General features: G+C 44.1%; 2 protein-coding genes across 4 annotated transcripts; one reads left to right on the top strand and one right to left on the bottom strand.

Annotated features, from left to right (window-relative positions):
• The first annotated feature begins 803 nt into the window (after window positions 1-803).
• LOC109772771 (pyridoxine/pyridoxamine 5'-phosphate oxidase 2) lies at window positions 804-3193 on the top strand. Of its 3 annotated transcripts, none has more exons than XM_020331471.4 (8): window positions 804-1027; window positions 1097-1146; window positions 1228-1285; window positions 1401-1433; window positions 1538-1633; window positions 1973-2140; window positions 2298-2430; window positions 2975-3193. In XM_020331471.4, the coding sequence occupies exons 1-7, from the start codon at window positions 917-919 to the stop codon at window positions 2397-2399; spliced, it is 618 nt and encodes a 205-aa protein (XP_020187060.1). In that variant the 5' UTR covers window positions 804-916; the 3' UTR covers window positions 2400-2430; window positions 2975-3193. The 3 variants fall into 3 exon arrangements, with proteins under 3 accessions (XP_020187060.1, XP_020187059.1, XP_020187058.1); XM_020331470.4 differs by lacking the exon at window positions 2975-3193 and adding an exon at window positions 2716-2767; XM_020331469.3 differs by lacking the exon at window positions 2975-3193 and having other exon boundaries at window positions 805-1027; window positions 2298-2767.
• On the bottom strand, window positions 2974-8191 carry LOC109772770 (receptor kinase-like protein Xa21). Its single transcript, XM_020331468.3, has 2 exons — window positions 5428-8191; window positions 2974-5297 (listed from the first exon to the last, which is right to left on the bottom strand). The coding sequence occupies exons 1-2, from the start codon at window positions 8156-8158 to the stop codon at window positions 4930-4932; spliced, it is 3099 nt and encodes a 1032-aa protein (XP_020187057.1). The 5' UTR covers window positions 8159-8191; the 3' UTR covers window positions 2974-4929.
• Between the last annotated feature and the right edge of the window lie 6460 nt (window positions 8192-14651).

Raw genomic sequence — 14651 nt, 5'->3', positions numbered from 1 at the left:
TCACTATATTGGCAGCCTTCATTATTGTGTGAGTCACTCGTCAATAAAATATACTTTTTCCCAACCTTACTGCCATCTCACCTGAGATGGGAGATGTAAAGTTTCTTTCGCCTCACACGTAAGTGCAATATGGAGCGCACTCCAAAAGGCAGTCCTGAGATGTCATATATGACGACCGAGAGGCCAGATATAAATGGCACTCGATAAATTATGGCAATCCTGACAAGATGACGACTGAGAGGCCAGATATGGATGGCACTCGATAAATTATGGCGATCCCTGACAAGATGACGACTCTGCTAGTGTATTGTTTTTTTTGTCAATGATGACTCTGCTAGAGTTGCTCTAAACACTACGATTTATGAATGTACAAAATGATTTAAAACATAAATCTAGGGCTATGAGTATCAACAGGCAAATATCTTTATCTAATTTGACTTCTTAATTTCCATAAAAAAAGAGTTGAACTCTTAGTTAATTATTACCCCTGTTCCAAAATAATTGAAATTCTGGCTTTGTTCTAAGTCAAATTTGTTTAAGTTTGACCATGTTTATAGAAAAATATATTAACATCTACTCTCTTCATCCCATAATATAAGATCGTTTTCCTAGCTTTATGATGTGTATTTGGTGCCGTAAATTATACTAGCAACTTTGGTTTAAGACGAACCTAAAACTTTTTTTTTGAAACAGACGCGGTAATTTGTAACCTGACGATGATTCGTCACTTTATTGATCGCACACAGAATTTCTTATGGCTCGTTCCCTGTCACTGACCTGCCGGGCCCACGGGACATATCTCAGGCGATGCGATCCTAACCGTTAATCCGTGCCCATCTCCCCGCACAGCATCAGGAAGCGACATCCCCGGCCCAGCGAAGTGAACACAGCGCGGCTGCGGCGGCGACCGGCAGAGATGGCCGGCGGTGGCGCCGCCGCGTCGGCGCTATCGAGCCCATGGAGGGCGCTGCTGCAGCGAGCGCTGGACGCCAACGCGCACCTCAAGCACTCCACCTTCTTCCAGCTCGTAAGCTCCCATACCATATCCCCCGTTCCCCTCCCCTTGGATACCCTAACGGACGGTCGATCGTTCCAGGCCACGGTGGGCGCCGCCGGCAGGCCGGCGAATCGCACCGTCGTGTTCAGGTGCCCGCCTGCTCTGGTCTAGTACCCCGCCTTTCCCCTCCACTTCTTACCGGTTTTGATCTGGAATTTTGGCCTTGCTAGGGGGTTCCAAGAGCAGTGCGACAAGATTCAGATCAATACGGATGCGCGGAGCAACAAGGTCGCTGCTGCTATTCCCCCCGTGCTTTCTAACCTTGTTGTTATACATACATAGTTCTTTCTCGCTGCTCGCTGATTCCCTTGCTGGTTTGGATGTGCGATTTGCGAACCAACAGATTGGGGAGATCAGGGAATGGCCCCTCGGCGAGGTAGGATGTGAAGAGCTTGCAGAATTGCGTGTCATAATTTTAAGCAGCATCAACACAAGTGCCAATTTGTTGTTGAGAAATGCCTGATCTTGAAATTCTTGCAGATATGCTGGTATTTCACTGATTCGTGGGAGCAATTCCGTATCAGCGGTATCATAGATGTGATCGATGGTTCCAGTCTGGATCCTGCCAAGCTCCAGGTTAGAGCTGAGTAGATTCTTCCCTGTGCTCTGTTCTGTGTAGTGGAGGTTTGTTTTAAATGAAGGATAGCTGTAGTGAAAGATTTGGTTATGCACAAACATAACTGTTCTAGTAGTTTACTTTTGTATAGTTTTTGCACACATGGAGTTTGCTTGTCTCATCAAGAGCAAATGCTTGACCTTGTATTAATGTCTCCACAACTTTCACCTTTCAAAGCTTTTGGCGATGTTCAGAAGTAGTTTTTTCTTTTCTTGACGACATGTAGCAGCGCTGCTTTCATTGATATCAGGTGCTCCTTTATAATCTTTTGGCTCAACATTGGTTGTTTTACCAAACAGCAACGAGAGAAAGCTTGGTTCGCCAGTTCAGTGAAGTCAAGATCACAATACTTAGGACAAAGTCCAGGGGTTCCTGTCGCAAATGATGACCACATTAAGGATGTTCATATTGATCCATCAGCTGGCCCAGTTGATGCCTATTGTCTTCTGACTCTTGATCCAGAAAAGGTTAGGTTAAGCTTTCTTGTGCCGGATGCTCACGCTTCTGTATCGGTATCTGCACCTACTTTAAAATACAGAATCAGTTATACTTAAATTGGTTAAATGTATTGCAGATTCATATGCCCCTATTGTGTTGCTCAATACTCTTGGTTTTCATATTCAGGTTGATTATGTGAACCTGAAAAGTAATCAGAGATTGATGTTCACAAGAACCCAGGAAGGAGATGAGTTCAATGACTGGATGGCCGAAAAAGTTAGCCCATAATGACTCTTTTTTGGAAAGGAAGAACAGAAAGGTGTTATTGGCTGCCACTATTTTTATTTGGTGATTTTCCATGTCACGGAACAGTCTTCATTCTACAATATCTTTTCTAGCATGTCAAAATGTATTTTTGGCAGAGCATCCATGGATTACTCGGTCTGAACAGCTGAGCTATGTGCTTTATCTGCATAACAGTCATTTGTTAACATACATTATGGCTCTAGTTAATATTAGCGTTCACTGTTAAAGGTTTTTCTTTTCTTTCTGGGATTCTTACTTAGTGTCTTTCTTGTAAAACTCAGAATATATATTTGGGCAGGTACCATTCAGGATTTCTACTGGAGATGTTAAAAATATGTGCTTGATCTGAATTACAGTCATTTGTACAAATTTAGCATCTTTCTTGTAAAACTCAGAATATTTGGGCAGGAGCCATTAAGAGATGTTAATAATATGTGCTGAATCTGATTTACAGTCATTTGTAAACATTTTATTTGAAAAAGAATGGTCGAGCCCTGCGATTTCCGATAACCACTTATAAACATGGCACCAATTAATGTTAATATTCACCGTTGTAGGGTTTTTCTGAGATGCTCGCTTGGCCAGTCAGTTCTTATGGAAAGCTTCAACGGCCTTGGTAGACACCTTGATCTGGTATGCAATAATTGGACGATGAATCAATCTAAATTATTCCTGTAGCTACAATAATATCACGCACACAAAAATCCATGATTGCAAGGAATTCTGCAATTACTATGTTTTTTTCAGTAGGGGTTAAATGAGTATTACTTTCCTAATTTTGGACCCAGCTAGTTGGCCTCTGATCAAGATCGGAATTATGCGTGCTCTCCACAAATTTCAACCCATCGGCTGTAATTACAATGATATTTACAGAGTTAGTTGGCCTCTGATGAAGACCAATATTATGCGTTATTGCCAAAAATTTCATTCTATAAACTCTCAGAGCCTCCAATGCCATCAAATCAGCCATGGTGATCCTGCTCCTAAGTCTGAAGCTGCCCGCCACACTGCCGACTTCAGGCCTATTTGCCTTGTTCACAGCTTCGGCAAGCTTGTTGCCGAGCTTCTTGCCAATAGAGTGCAACCTCTGATGCCCCAGCTAATTGAGAACTACCAGAATGTTGTCATCAAGGGAAGATGCATCTATGGTTACCTCGGCTGTGTGCAAGGAATTGCAAAATCTCTGCATGAGGGCAATATCCTGAGCCTCCTTGTTAAGCCTCACATATCAAAGGCATTCAATTTCATCTCCTGGGAGTTCCTTCTCCAACTTCTTGAAATTCGATGAAGCTCGTAGAAGTGGCGGCCTAGCCCCATTGGGATCTCTAAACATTCTGCATAGATCTTCTCTCTAAACCGATGAAGTTGCCGACTTCATCAAGCCGACACCTGCAGATACAAACCTAAGTTCTCCAATCTCTCGCATCTTCGGTCAATCTACTGGTCTTTGCACCAACCTCTCCAAGACCAGAATCATCCCAATCCAGTGCAATGAGATCGACCTGACAGCCACCCTGGACAATCTGCCGCGCACCATGTCCTCATTTCCCTGTACCTACCTTGGCATGTCCCCTGTCCGTTCACCACCACAGAAATAAGAGGTCTCCAGAAATAATGACTATCAAGCTATCCTCTACAACTTTGCCAAGTTATCAAGGTATCATGGGCAATTCATCTCAAATGCAAGCAAAGTGGTGTTGGTTCGGCATGTTTTCTCTGCAATCCCCTCTTTTCAGGTGATGGCCACCAACCAATCCAAGTGAGTTGATGCTCAGATGAACAAGCTTTGTAGATCTTCTCTTTGGGCTAGCTCTGATAAAGTGTCAGGTGGTAAATGTCTTGTCAATTAGAACAAAGTTTGCTCCCCGATTGAATTTGGAGGCCTTAGTATCCCTAATCCTGAAGCTTTCAGTAGAGCCTTGAGGGTTACACGGCTTTGGTTTAAGATGGGTGGACGAGCATAAACCTTGGACTAACCTGCAAATTACCATGGATAGTTTTTGCAAAAGCAGGTTCAACTCAGTCCATATAAAAGTAAATCTGTTTTATCTGTGCTCATGAGCAAAATAAACAGGTTTGACAAAACTATTAACCATCATCGGTTTACAATATTCTCGACAGAGTATCGTAATTCTGTTCTGAACATAACAAATTGTTTTCCACTCACCAAACAAAGACGCGCCACATGGAAAAAATAGTAACTGGTAAAATAATGGACAATATTAACACGAGTTCTACTAAACCCATACCCATCACTAATCATGCAATGGGGACTTATGAACTCAGCTGTTGCGATTCTAACTGAAACATAGTAGAGACCGTACTCTTATGCAAACATTAGGAAATAGCTGCAATTGAAGCGCAAAATTGGTTGTACTTCCATGTTAACTGTTTGAAGTACCAATGCAGGAATCAATTCCAAACAAAAATATGCCCAACAATATCGATGCACATATCATTCTCACATAAAACATTCCAGTTAGCATTAGCATGGTTTCTGTCTTCATATTCACTACTCCCTCGAGAGAGATTCTTTCATGGCATGAAGTTCCTTGACGATATCTCCGGTTGGCATTCTACTTGACGGCAATTCCTGAGAGCAGGAAATTCCGAGTTTAAGTAGCGAAACAAGGCAATCAATCGTTCTCTTGTATGCAGAAGCATTCACAGTTTGAAGCCCATACTCAAGATCCAACGATAGCCGCATGTCCACAACCTCCATCATACTATCACATAGACCAAGCTCAACATACTCACGAAGGCTCAATCCTTGTCTGAATTTGCTATCGGTGGGCCTCTTTCCAGTGGCTGTTTCCAACACAAGAATGCCATAACTGTAAATATCTCCATGCTTGGACACGGGGTTTCCAACACCATACTCTGTGACAATAACAAGTTCGAATAAGTAGAGTTTTTATGATGCACAGAGTTCTATATTTACATTCGTTTTAAAAACTTTATATAACTAGGCACGGAATAAGTAGAGTAAATATAGAAGAGGTGGGCTAACCTGGGGCAGCATAACCAATTGTCCCTCGAAATCCCATTGAGCTCATGGACTGCTCGAGAAATGAGCTTCCCTCGTTAAGAATCTTAGCAAGACCAAAATCTCCAACATGGGCTACCATATTATCATCTAGGAGCACATTACTTGGCTTCACATCGCAATGTACAACAGGTGCAGGACCATGGCAGTGAAGATAGTCCAAGGCATAAGCCACATCAAGTAGTATTGTCACTCTTTGATGCAGATTCAAATACTTTTGCTCTGCTTGGTCACTTGTGTCAAGATGTAGCCAACCTTCTAGACTACCATTAGGCATGAAATCATACACAATTGCTTTGAATTCATTCCCTCTGGTATCAATGCTTGAGCAAACTGTAACTATCTTGAGAAGATTGCGGTGTCGCATATTTCCTAATGCTTTGCATTCGGCAGTGAAACTCTTCGGCGCCTTTGGAGTTTGAAGTTTTAATACCTTGACAGCAACAAGGTTTGAATTTTCTCCAGCATGACCATCCAACTCTCCTTTGTACACAGACCCAAATGATCCAGAACCCAGCAAATTCCCTGCCGAGAAACCATATGTTGCCCTCGCCAACTGACTATAAGAAATCAGTTGGTAACCTTGCATGGACGTTGTCGACAGGATTGTTGCTTGTCTTTTATTTTGCCAGGTAAGAAGAAGCTTGTAGAGGAAGGCAAGAACAACCAGTGTTGCAATGATAGAAATAGGCATACACGCAACCGGGAATTTATGTTTCTTCTTTGCTAATTGCAAGGAACAAGGGGCCAAATGTAAATTAGGTACACCGCCACAAAGGTTTCCATTTCCTTGGATTGATATTGCTGAAGAATTTGCAAAAACACCAGTGATTGGCACTTCCCCAGCAAGGCTATTGAATGAAAGGTTGAGATAATAGAGTGTGGTAAGGTCTGCAAAGGATTTAGGTATCTGGCCTGACAAATTGTTGCTCGAAATGTCTAGAGTTTGTAGACCTTTCATTTGACTAAGGACTGATGGGATGGTACCTTCAAATTTGTTGTTTTGGAGGTAGAGTTGCTGGAGAAGTTGACATCCACCGATGGTGCTCGGGATTTCACCTGATAAAATGTTTGACTCTGCATGGAATTCTACTAGATTTAGATTCCCTATTTCATGAGGTAGCGATCCCTCCAAGTTATTACTTGATAGAGAAAGATATTCTGAGAGTGTTGGGATGTTGAATAATCCGCTGGGTATTGGTCCTGTAAAGTTATTACTTGAAAGATCTAGTGTCAACAAGTTTGTTAGGTTTCCAAGTGTGCGTGGTAACCTACCACCAAAGGCATTCATGCTGAGGTCCAAAGAAATTAGTTCAGTAAGATTTCCTATATTCTGTGGAATAGACCCACTTATTTTATTTTCGTATACTTGGAGTAGGGAAAGGAATTTGAGGCTACTCAAGGAAGAGGGGAGAGTTTGGGTGAAAGAGTTAGTATAGAGAATGATAAATTGCAAGTTAATGAGGTTACCTATATCTTTAGGGAGGCTTCCTGATATTTTGTTCTCTTGAAGGCCGAGTTGCACCAAGGAGGTGGAAAGGTTGGAAAGTGAATCAGGGAGGACTCCCTCAAACTTATTGGTTCCCAACCCCAAAACTTGTAACTGTGTGCAATTTGTTAACGTGGTTATGAATTCCCAATCTTTGGGCTCTTTTGCGCGAAGCAAATTTTGTTGGAGATTTATCCGGAAGAGATTCGGAAAGCTTCCAACCTCGGGAGGAACGATGCCACTGAAAAAGTTCTCTGACATCTGAAGTAATGCGATATTAGAAGCATTAGCTATTGCAGCTGGGATGGGGCCATGGAAGTGGTTAGCATCCAACGATATGTCTTGGAGAAGGTGAAGATTACTGAATGCGTTTGGAGGTATTGTTCCACTAAGCATATTTTCCTGGACAGAAAGCAGTGTTAGAGAGGAAATGTTCCAAATGGAATTGGGGATCACTCCACTCAAGTTGTTAAAGCCGATGCTGAGCCGAGATAGTTTGGGCAACATGCCCAAAGACGGCGGGATAGGTCCGGACAGGGCGTTGTGATCGACCTGAAGATATTTGAGGTTGGAGAGGTTGCCCAAAACAGGTGGTATCCTACCAGATAATCTGTTGAGAAACATAGACAAGGTTTGGATGGATGGTGATTGCACCAGCGAGCCAGGGATATGTCCTGACAAATCATTTCTGGAAAGGTTCAAAGTGACAAGATTCTTCAAGCTGGAACCTATCTCGCCCGGGATCTCACCTTGGAGATGGTTTCTACTTAGGTCAAGCGTGGTGAGGTTGGTGCATCCTCCAAGAGCCACAGGAATGCTTCCCTGGAGAGAATTCACCCTGAGGCTTAGGAGCCGAAGCCTGGCAAGATGGCCGAGCTCCGGGGGTATCTGACCGGCGAGGTGGTTGTCGCCGAGGTCAAGCTCCCTGAGAAAGGAGAGGTTGCCCAAGAATGGCGAGATGCGTCCCGACAGGTTGAAGGAGGCCATGCGTAGGGAGACGACCCTATCGGGGTGCCGCCGCCCGCAAGCAACGCCTGGCCAGCTGCAGTGGTGGGTGGAGGTGTTCCATGAAGCCAGCAACCCTCTCGGGGGCGCAATGGTGGACTTGAAGGAGAGGAGCGCGAGTTGGTCGCTACCCCTCCCCGGAGCGGGGGACACAGCAAGAGCGTGGGAGCAGAGGATCAAGAAGAAGCTGAGCAATGTCATTGCTCCTGCTGTGAGGACTAGCCAGCTAGGTGGTGAGCGTGTCTGTGCATACACTAGAGGGTTTATATAGCTGGTGCTGGTGCTGGTGCTGGTGCCTCGTCGCTAAATCAGCAAGCAAGTCGTCTTGCCGGTCTTTGGTCATTGGTCGTTGGTGCTATCTCCATCTTCCCCAGTGGCGTGGCGTGCGCGTTGGGCGTGGTAGCCGTGGACGGTCTTCCCAGCCTGCCTGCCTCTGCGCCATGGTTGTGGGACCCTAGCTGGTACGCGTGGATATATCTGGCGTCGTCGCGCTCGCGCTGCGCACCTGCGGCTCGTCTTCGTCTCCCGTCCCGGTGGAAGGTGGGCACGGCGGGTGGCGCGGAGGCGTTCCTGGTGCAAGGGTCGCCGTGTGCTCTACTGTGACCCAACACCAGACCAGACACGAGACTGACCGAGGACTCGGCTTCAACATGGTATACACCAGCACAACTCTCGTCCCCTGATGGCACTACTGGATTTTTCCTCTTTGCCGAGTGCATTATGTCGGACACTCGGCAATAGTATCTTTGCCGAGTGCTTAACTCGGCAAAAACGCAAAACTCGGCAAATAGGCACTTTGCCGAGTGTCGTGGACAAAACACTTGGTAAAATAACAAAACTCGGCAAACAGGGCTCTGCCGAGTGCTACACTCGGCAAAAAGGGGTCTTTACCGAGTGTCACACTTGGCAAAAGGATGTCTTCACTAAACTGCACGGTTTTGGTTGTAGAGGTTGCATACGATCTCGGATGAAGATGGTCCAAAAATCAAAGTTGTTCATTTTGACGAGACGGACAATTTCCGTGTTGAAAACCCTTTCATTTCAGGCCATATTAATTACACCTTTTGGCTTGCCAAGTATTTATATAGTCTCAAATGACCAAGGTTATGGCCATATTAATTGGATAGTTTATTATAATGTTCCCAAATTAGACACATAGGTGCATCTTAACTTTACAAAAAATGTTGCCAAATAGAGTTTCCTACTTTTTTATAAAAAAATCAATTTCCATTTTCTAAGTGTCAAAAATGGGTGTTTTTTGTGAAGCAAGTACAAAAATCGGGGTGCAAAATGGCATCACTCCAATTATCACAGTAAGTCGACCATATTTTATGCACAATTCCCATGTTTCGTGGATTTTCTAGTTTTCTAGCTACTTTCGCACATTTAAATGACTTTATGTCAATTTCCCGAAAGTAATTCAAATTTGAACTGCAAGTATGTGATAGCTTAGTCATAAAAATTAGCAAAAAATGTTTTTAGGTACACAAATAGTCACTATATGGGAGAACCACTTGATTTTTGAGAGATTCAACCCCTTGTGATGAATAGCCATGTCGACCATTTTAACCCCGTTTTGGGAAAATGAAAGAAAAAGAATACAACTTCAAAAAATGCTATCCTTTCACATGGAGTGCTTTTATGTGTATTAGTTGCGAGGAAAAATACCAAACTTTCAATATAAAAAATTTGAAAAAAAAATCCTTCACAAAACGGACTATCATGTATGAACATTAATGGCTTTCAACTTAAAGGACCATGGTGATGGTCATATTCATTGCATAGATTATTATAATCTTCCCAAATTAGACACATAGGCTCATATTGACATTACAAACAATGTTGCCAAATAGAGTTTCCTACTTTTTTGTATAAAAAATTAATTTTCATTTTCTAAGTGTCAAAAAATGGGTGTTTTTTGTGAAGCAAGTACAAAAATCAGGGTGCAAAATGGCACCACTCCAATTATCACAGTAAATAGACCATATTTTATGGTCAATTCCCAAGTTTCATATCTTTTCTAGTTTTCTAGCTACTTTTGCACGTTTAAATGACTTTATGGCAATTTCCCGAAAGTAATTCAAATTTGAACTACAAGTGTGTGATAGCTCTGTCATAAAAATTAGCAAAAAATATTTTTAGATACATAAATAGTCATTATATGGGAGAACCACTTAGAGTTTTGAAAGATTCAACCCCTTGTGATGAATAGGCATGCCGACCATTTTGACCCCGTTTTGGAAAAACTGAAACAAAAAGAATACAAGTTTAAAAAATGCAATCCTTTCGCACAGAGTCCTTTTATGTGTACTAGTTGCGAGGAAAAATACCAAAATTTCAATATAACTAATTTGAAAAAAAATCCTTCACAAAACGGGCTATCGTGTATGAACATTCATGGATTTCCTCATCACAGACGTATTCATTGCATTGTTTAGTATAGTGTGCCCAAATTAGACACATAGGTGCGTCTTGACATTACAAACAATGTTGCCGAATAGATTTTTCAGCTTTTTTGTACAAAAAAGTCAATTTTCATTTTCGAAGTGTCAAAAATGGGTGTCTTTTGTGAAGCAAGTACAAAAAACACGGTGCAAAATGGCACCACTCCAATTATCACAGTAAGAAGACCATATTTTATGCACAATTCCAAAGTTTCATAGATTTTCTAGTTTTCTAGCTATTTTCGCACGTTTTAATGGCTTTATGCCAATTTTCCAAAAGTAATTCAAATTTGAACTGCAAGTACATGAAAAGATTAAAGATTTTATTTTGAAAAATCATATTTGTGTTATTGAGTCCATACTTGGACCCTATCCAAGAAAATAAAATGGATTTCAGACATGAAGATGCGGAGATACTTGGACCCTCAAATTACGCAGAGGCTAAATTACAGGGACCTCTTTTTTATCATGACGTCTATCCGGCTAAAGCATACGATACGGCTAGGAATGCTTTTGCTCATTATGGATGTCGGTGTAATTCTAGATAAGATCTACTCCAGCCGATCGAGCGTCCGTGGGTGCCGTTTCACCTCCTTGGAGGCGCCCGTCATGGAGGCCTGAACCTCTCCCATCCTCGGATCATTTTCTTTGGGTGAATGCCTAAAGCCTAGTGTTGGGTTTGGCAATGGCATCGGCATTGACGCTCCTGCCTTTGGTATGTCATCTTAAGACCATCAATCCTGGTCGCACTTCCGGGGGCTGGATGCTCACGACATTGGGGAAGGGCGGGTATCCATCCGACGATGTGGGGATGCTAGGGAGGTGGCCTCGGGTCCATTTAGCGTGCTCTCCTGTTTGGCAATGATGGCGGCTTCGTGCAGAGCTGGGGCGCGGCCGTGTTTTCTTAGTTGGTGTCTCTCGGCGTGTTCGAGCGGTCTCCGTGCCTTGCCTTGTCTTTGTGGATTTGGAGTTGCGTAGCAGGGTCCAAGCTCTCCCCTTCTCTTCAGCAAGGTTCGTCACTTGAATCGGAGTTGTCTGGTCTCCAGCACGGGTGGTCGTCTATTTGGCATGTGCCGACATGACCTCCGACATCTGTTGCGGCAAGGGCTTCGTTGGTGGGAGTCGATGGTGAAGTCAGAATTGCTGGCTCGTGGAGGGGTGACTACGATGACGCCTGGTGTCAACCTCGACAACGTTTTCTTCTCGGCGGCATGTAGGTCTTCGTGTTGGTGGCCAGTTTGAGTGGTGTTACCTTGTGTGGGCTATTGTGACGGTTTTAGTCCGATTTTTCATATGTTAACCTGAAAAGTATTTTCTCTTTGTAATGATTCGAGATTCTTACTTTCAAAATCCAGTACAACCATAGCTTTCAACAAACAACTTCGCAACAAGACGACCATGATCAGCAGCTAAGTTTCATATTGTACTTTTTTCTGTCAGTTTTCTATTATGAGGATAAGAGGCCCCCATTCTCCCATGGAACTCTCCCCTATGAACTTCTAAATAAAACTATTTATAACTTCCAAAGAAAACTATTTACAGCCTGAAGATGATATGACACTTTATTGAAGCATGTACAGCCGGACTCGGTAAATCAAGGCCCCTATACGTCCGCAGGCCCGCGGATGGTGCCGGACAATCTCTCATATACCGTGTCCGGCAGCCAGCATGTACCTCAAATTTGAACTCTCAAATTCATGTAAATCCATGCACATCCAAATGCACGTGAATGTCGCACTTAAATAACAAATGTTGATAGCGAGATACATAGTTAAAGCATAAAATTTATTCTAAGTGCACAATCCAAACATTAGCTATTTGATTTTCATTGTAGGACCACATGTGCTCCACAGGATCACTGAGTATCTGTGCGTGCACCTGATGATCTCGAAGATTCTGATGCATCTGTAGAAAATTCATAACTGATCTGCATCTTGTTGCTCTGTAATACGGACTTGTTCTCCGACGTCTCAAAATCATTGGTTTCGGTCAACCCGTCACCCTCGTCCTTAACAATCATATTGTGTAAAATGACACAACATGTCATAAGCTGCCACAAAAATTATGATTTCCACATCATTGAAGCTCTACGAACAATTTCTCAACGAGCTTGGAGTACTCCGAATGCCCTCCCCACATCCTTCCCGGCAGCCTCTTGCATTGTTGCAAACTGGCTTTGTTTGTTGCCTTGGGGTTCGGATATGGTCTTCACAAATGTCACCCACTGAGGATAGATGCCATCGGCAAGATAGTACCCTATGTTGTAGTCACCACCGTTGATGGTGTAGTTCCACGGCGGCGATTCCCCATTACAAAGTCTTCTGAACATGGGAGATTGTTGAAGCACATTGATGTCGTCCGCGGTGGCGTCTGGGTCGGCAACGATGTCCACGGTGGTGAGAATGGATGGGCGGACTGTTGGGGCGGTATAGGCGGCGCTGAGGGTTCACTACGACGGCGGAGCAAGGGTGGTGACAGAGCTAGGGGTGGCCGGTGCAGCGGAGGGAGAATAGAGGAGAGGAAAATTGGAATCAATGGTGATGGTGGTGGCGGAGGGGGGGGGGGGGGGGTTGGTGCAATTTTAGGTAGGATTCCGCCTATCCGCTCGACGTCATGGACGCGCCCGGGCATGCTCCGGCCTCCCCATATCTGCCCCAGATTTGACTGGATATGAGGGGTGCCGGTCAGCCCGGGCATTTAGGACCGATATGAGGAGCCTATCTCGGTCGCATTTTTTTGACCGGTCAGTGACCGGGCCGTCCGCCCGGAATGGTACACATGATTTCTTATGGCTCATGCAGCGGGGAGAGTAAACTTGTTCCCTGTCACTGACCTGCCAGGCCCACGGAAGGCGATGCGATCGTAGCCGTTAATCCACGCCCATCTCCCTGCAAAGCATCAGGAAGCGACATCCGGCTTGTGCTAAAAAAAGAAGCGACATCCGGCCCAGCGAAGTGAAACAAGTAGAGATGGCCGGCGGTGGCGCCTCCGCGTCGGCACTCTCAAGCCCATGGAGGGCGCTGCTGCAGCGAGCGTGCACCTACTTTGAAATACAGAATCAGTTATACATAAATTGGTTAAAATATTGCAGATTCATATGCGTCTATTGTGTTGCTTAATACTCTTGGCTTTCATATTCAGGTTGATTACGTGAACCTGAAAAGTAATCAGAGATTGATGTTCACAAGAACCCGAGAAGGAGATGAGTCCAGTGATTGGATGGCCGAAAATGTTAGCCCATAACGACCTTTTTGTTATAAAGGGTGAGCATAAAAGTGTTATTAGCTACCACTAATTTTGTTTGGGGATTTTCCATTGCAAGGAACTGTCTTCATTCCTCAACATCTTTTCTAGCTTGTCAGAATGCATCTTTGGCAGAGCATCCTTGTACTAGAGAGTTGAGCTGTGTGCTTTACCTGCACTACAGTCCTTTGTGATACATGATGCACCTAATTAATATCGTGGAATGGTTGAAAGGCCAGGAAATACATCGAATCAATCTACATTTATGGCTGTAATCACAATAATATCACGCACACAAAATAGAAGATCACAAGGAATTGTACAAGTATTAAGGTTTCACACTGCTGGTTACAGGAGTAGTTTTCTAAATTTAGATCCTGCGATATACGCTGGAGTAAATCTGGTTATTTTGTTGGGCAACCTTGGGATACAAGGAAGCTATCTGGTAGGTGATACAACTTTGATTACAACAAATTAATGGTGATATTTTTCTTTCAGGTATGATTAATGGCGAGATTATATATCTCTATGACTATACAAACATGTCTCCACTGTAATGTCTAAAGATCGTGTTTCGTTTTCTTTCCCTTGATTCCCATATCGCATTTTGTGTGCGATGGCCGGCGAGATGGACACCAATGACGATGCCAATGGTTTCTGCTTCCCCTATGATGTGCTCGTTGACATCCTCCATCGCCTCCCAGCTCGCGTCCTCGCCGACTCTCGGCGCGTCTGCCACACGTGGCGCACCATCATCGACGCCCACAGCCTCCTCCTTCCCCACGCCTTCCCGCGTGAGTTCCCTGGTATCTACACCCACTACTATGGATACACATCTGATTCCGCCTTGTTCGCCCGGCCGATGCCGCGCTCGGATGAGCCTGGCTACCAACGCCCGTTCAGCTGGGGCGATTGGGACATGTGCATACAACAACACTGCAATGGCCTCCTCCTTGTGCGGGATAGTTACCAACTGGAACGTGCCAATGAAATCTACGTGTGCAACC

Source organism: Aegilops tauschii, chromosome 4 (genome assembly GCF_002575655.3).
Source record: "Aegilops tauschii subsp. strangulata cultivar AL8/78 chromosome 4, Aet v6.0, whole genome shotgun sequence".
In the NCBI taxonomy this organism is placed as follows: domain Eukaryota; kingdom Viridiplantae; phylum Streptophyta; class Magnoliopsida; order Poales; family Poaceae; genus Aegilops; species Aegilops tauschii.
Note: the sequence above shows the minus strand (reverse complement) of the source record. Positions and strands in the feature narration are given on the sequence as shown.

Coding starts and splice junctions, on each gene's coding strand:
- LOC109772771 (XM_020331471.4), top strand. CDS start 917: ATGGCCGGCGGTGGCGCCGCCGCGTCGGCGCTATCGAGCCCATGGAGG. Junction 1,634..1,972: donor TGGATCCTGCCAAGCTCCAG/GTTAGAGCTGAG, acceptor TTTACCAAACAG/CAACGAGAGAAAGCTTGGTT. Junction 2,141..2,297: donor TGACTCTTGATCCAGAAAAG/GTTAGGTTAAGC, acceptor TTTCATATTCAG/GTTGATTATGTGAACCTGAA.
- LOC109772770 (XM_020331468.3), bottom strand. CDS start 8,158: ATGACATTGCTCAGCTTCTTCTTGATCCTCTGCTCCCACGCTCTTGCT. Junction 5,298..5,427: donor AATTGGTTATGCTGCCCCAG/GTTAGCCCACCT, acceptor TTATTGTCACAG/AGTATGGTGTTGGAAACCCC.